This window comes from Octopus bimaculoides, chromosome 4 (assembly GCF_001194135.2).
Source record: "Octopus bimaculoides isolate UCB-OBI-ISO-001 chromosome 4, ASM119413v2, whole genome shotgun sequence".
NCBI classification, from domain to species: domain Eukaryota; kingdom Metazoa; phylum Mollusca; class Cephalopoda; order Octopoda; family Octopodidae; genus Octopus; species Octopus bimaculoides.
Window position 1 is genome coordinate 24,126,325 of NC_068984.1, and position 5,079 is coordinate 24,131,403.

Here is a 5,079-nt window from a genome sequence, read left to right on the forward strand (position 1 = left end):
ATTCTCAAGATTCTCTTGCTTAAATACAGGAAGAGCCAAAAGAGCTTCACTGAAGAAGAAAGGTTAAAAACTACACTTTAGTTTTGATTCAGAAAAAAATGTGAGAAGTAAGAGTATTTTAAATAACATTACAGAAATTAGTGACTAAATTAACAATATGGGATTACAGAACAAGGATTTCAAAAAAATGAGTAAATCGTACAGAAAGTTTGAATGTAGTTTCAGTTAAAGAAAAACAAATTCTGAAATATATTTGCGAATCAAAGTTTTATTTTAATTTTTTTCTTATATTCAAGAGAGGTAAAGTAAATGGAAAATAATATTGTAGAATGACATGCAAAACCATTTACTTGAAGTCCTAATACTTTTTGCATTTGAAATCATTAGTACGCACAGGTTGGCAGCATGTAGTTCAAAACGAAATCGAAATTTTGCAAAAGCTATCATATAACAAAAATTGTCGTAGCTCACCTCATATTGTAAGTTCCTGAACCAAGTTCAGACCCGAGTCCGGACAGCGAACCATCGAAGTCTGCAGCAAGTCCTCCATCAATATCCCAGTTAGTCACCTGAGAGAGACTGTGAATAATTTTTGACCGTTTTCCGGCCGTAGAAGAATCATCTGACCAGTTGACGGACATAGTACAAACTGAACGGTAACAATTTCACACGAAGTAACACACATATACGACACAAGGGGACAAAACACACGCCTGAGACTGATCCCGCTCAGGCGGTGAACAGTACAAAACAGGGTGAAGGAGGAGACATAGGGTCAGCTATATGGTATATATCTAAATGTATGTGATTCGATATTATAGCTAAAAAAGGAAAAAAAAATTTAAATTAGACTAAAAACAATAACAACACCTCCAAATTCAATTGTTAACAATAAATGCGAGTGCTTGCCTATGGCAGTATGTGGAAAGCAGGTTGAAGGAAAGAATGCATGAAAAGAAAATAGTTTTAGATTTCAAACGAATTTAAATTAGACAATTATGTTTTTGGTGATAAATCAAGTCATATTACAGAGAGTCGACACGGTAATATGTTCAGAAAACTGCCATGCTCACAAATCAGGTGCGTCAGAAAGCAAGCAATAATGATGGTCAAAGAGAACACAGAAAAAAGTAAACATCTTTCAAGGAGGGTCCTTCAAAAACTGTTCCCTGTTACAGAAATTCTGAAAGGGACCGTAATTCAAAACTTCGACCACTGCCCAGTAGAATAAAAACGTAATACATAAATAGAAGAGTTGTCCCAATTACATTGCTACACTTTTATGTATATTTAAAAAGAGTTTATATATTTTATAAATATATTCAGATATAACAACAAAGTTCAACTGCAACGTACAAACCAGGCAAAAGTAATAGATAATGTTAATACATCCAAGTTATAAAAAGTTATATTGTCGATAAAAATACATCGTTAAATTTGGAATAATTAACGATTCTTATAAGAAAACAATAAGATTAAAATAACAGATTAAAGGTAGATATACACGGAAAAGGGTTAAACCTGGATGGTTTTGCTAAAACCCATCCAGGCACCAAATGTTTATGGTTTCTTCAGTGTGACAGATTTTCAATTATTTACACTACGTAATCAATTTTCATTTGCGATATTCCTTAGGCAAAAAATATTTTACTCCATATTAAGTGCATAAATCAAATTTCTAAGGTTTTCCAATCGGATATAAGTAGACGTTTCAACGAAAGACGATTTTTCAACTCCCACATAAAAAATAAATATATAGAGTTATCGGCCGTAGAAAGTCTGAATCATGGCGGTCAATTATAGCATTCTATGGCAGTTATCGACAATTAATTCGTTTGTCGTGAAAAATAATTGTTTTAGCATGTCAAATTTATTTAGCTCGCTTTACATTAAATTTTTCTTTTAATTTTTTTTGTCAATAGGAAATAAAAAGTTAATAAGTTACAGATATTATATTTTTTCTTTAACAGTAAAAATACATGGAACTATGACGTCACACAAAAACGACCTTAACTCACTTTCGCGCGCACACACACACATTGGCCTTGTAGTTAATGGCAAGGGAGACAACACTATCATGGCTTTTAATTCAAAATGAAAATTATATAAAAAAAACAAATCAAATTTACAGAGGAAATAAATAAATATTGCAATGATGTAACTAATGATTTTATCTATCAGACATATACTTGTCTATGTCTGATATCTGCACGTATATTTATGGATGCATGTAGGTGAGTATAAATAAGACCAATGAAAGCCAAATTGCTCTTTTCCATTCTTAACAGACTTAAAAATTCAGAGACACCCCACCCCATCTCATTCACAGCATTAACTGCTTAATTATTAAATTAAAAATTAACTGGGATGGGATAGCAAGTATATAATTGAAGGTATGTACATTTATATAGGCATAAAATGTGGGAGTATATGTATATGCACATAACTCTAAAATCACATACACCAGTAGAAATAATATATCTGAATAGATATACAGTTGATAGATTAATTTCAGTCAGAAGTGACTGTATCAAAAGATAACACTGATTTAGGAATGTACCAATAAGCTGAGACAGTAATGTTTCCTTCATGTGTACAAACTCAATGTTCATCAGTACCATATATATGTCCAATGTCTTGAAAACCTTTAAGCAGTATATAACATACATACATATATATATATATATATATATATATATATATATATGAGGGGGTGTTTAAAAGTTCCTTTCTCACTACGCTTAAGGCCTCCATATGCTCTAAATTTTGATAAAAGTAGAAGGAAAATGATCACCAAAAATTCTAATAATTATCCTAATTATAACAACCCTCTTCTCTCTACTCACACACCTTTGGCAATACTCTACCGTTTATATTCTGACCGCCATACCTTGAGGGTATGCCCAGGCACTTTGCCACCATTTATCTCTCTCTTGTTTTATTCTACCATCTCATTTATATTCTGATTCCCATTCCTTGTGAGTATGCCCTGGCACTTCACCACCATCTCTCTCCTGTTCTCTCTTGCACTCTTGATCTCTTCCACTCTCTCTCTCTCTTTTGCTCTTCTCTCTGACTGAGTAACCATGTATCTCCTCGACAGCAACACACCAGTTTCTGTCCTCATTCTCTCTCTCTCTCTCTCTCTCTCTCTCTGGCCAGGTAACCATATACCTCCTCTACAGCAACACACTTGTATCTGTCACTTTGTCACACTCTAACTTTTCATCATCTGGCACAAGATCACCTCCACCCCCCACCCCGCCTCTCAAAGAATCTTTGTCTTGCAAGTTACTTGGTGACCCTGCCAGTGTTGGTACCACATAAAAAACATCCAGTCTACACTGTAAAGTCGTTGGCATTTGGAAGGGCATCAGGCTGTACAAACCATGTCAAAGCTGACCTCACCTGTGCTGGTGCCATGTAAAAAGCATTCAGTTCAATCTGCAGGGGTATTGGTGTTAGGAAGGACATCCAGCTATAAAAAAAACTATGCCAAAATAGATACAGAAGTCTGGTGCAGTCTTCTGCCTAACCAGCTCCTATCAAACACTCCAACCCATGGCAGCATGGAAAGTGGACGTTAAATGATGATGATGATGATGATGATATTAATTAACCACCCCCTTTTCACCATCATCATTTAACATCCATTCTCCATACTGGCATGGGTTGGACAGCTTGAGAGGAACTGGCAAGGCCAGGAACCACATCAGGTCCCATAGTATGTTTTAGTTTAGTTTCTACAGCTGGATGTCTTTTCTAATACCAACCACTTTACAGAATGTATTGGATACTTTTTACATAGCACCATCACCGGTGATTTTTATGTGACACCAGCACCAAAGAAGAGGACCACTCTTTACTTTTCCCCCAAGACTAATAGTTGGAAGTTATCCTTATAATTAGCTCAAATACTCGAAACACAATAAGCTGCACTTTAGACAACCGATGACCAAGTGGTGACATGAAATTGGACAACAGATTGAGTCTATCACTCCAAGAATAGGAACAATCCCTCTAAATGAGCCTCCATATGATGTCCAAAATTCACTTACAAAGCTTTGTCTGTTTCAGATCTATGGTTAGAATTTTTCAACCTGTGATATTTGAGACATTCATAGGGAGCTGGGCCACTGACAAAGATGTTTTTGTTATCACTGGCTCTCTGTCCCATCTAAGAATCATATGATGCTCACAGATTACACTTGTAATGTATGAATTAGCTGGTCAATTTCTCTTTATGAAAATCCCAGTTTATCCAGATTCTCCTAACAAAACCTAGTGATCCAATTATTATTGGTATGAACTTGAATTCATAGTCTGAATATAGAAGCTGGAGCTTTCAAAGCAATTGTCCGTAGATGTATTCTTTTTCTTCAGATCACTCCTGCTCATCCATAGCCACCGGTCTTCAGTATTTGTCTTGGCATTCATGTCTCTTGCAAACTGTCCATACGCTTTTTTTCCTTTCTATGCTGTTTCTTTTAATTTCTCCTCCGGTGAGAGGTTCCCCTTTTTTGTCAACAATCTGGACAAGAAGCATCAGTGATGTAGCACCAAACATTCACATAATTGTATTGATTACAATGCTGTATCCAGTCAGTCGACCGAAGAATCAGCAAAGAAGGTTTGCAGTTTCTACTCAGATTATCTCATCTTGGGTAAATTATCAAAATAGGTATAGATTAAGGTAACTCTCAGGCAATGTCAGCCTTCAACATCTGAATTGTTTCTGTGACGTTATGATTGTCAAAAGGCATGCATACAAGCTAGTTTAGATCAAATAACGTTGTGATTGCCATCTTGTGAATGTTATCTAGTTCTACTGGAACCAGGTGGTTGTTGAAGCCAATAATATAGAAAACAAGGTTTGCCTTGCAGAAGACTTTTGCACCATCGAAGGTGGAAGAAAAATTTGTAAATATGGTATCAGGTAACCCTCTAGAGTGGTACTTGTACTGAGAGCATGAAAGTCACTGTAAAGGTGCTCAGTGATTTCTTGGAAACTGTATGTAAGGTAGGCAGCCAATTGATGTTGAACAGTCAAATTATGTCAGACTGAAGTATGTTCGACTC

General features: G+C 35.6%; 1 protein-coding gene across 2 annotated transcripts in view; it reads right to left on the reverse strand.

Moving 5' to 3' along the window:
* LOC106883037 (upstream-binding protein 1) overlaps window positions 1–1,767 on the reverse strand; it is a 47,452-nt gene extending 45,685 nt beyond the window's left edge. For both annotated transcript variants that reach the window (XM_052966954.1, XM_052966953.1), the window contains exons 1-2: window positions 472–1,767; window positions 1–49 (exon numbers count right to left, since the gene is read on the reverse strand). The exon at window positions 1–49 is cut by the window's left edge and continues 1 nt beyond it. In XM_052966954.1, the coding sequence (XP_052822914.1) occupies window positions 1–49; window positions 472–641 (219 nt within the window). In that variant the 5' untranslated portion in view covers window positions 642–1,767. The remainder of the gene's footprint in view (window positions 50–471) is intronic.
* Window positions 1,768–5,079: the final 3,312 nt, after the last annotated feature.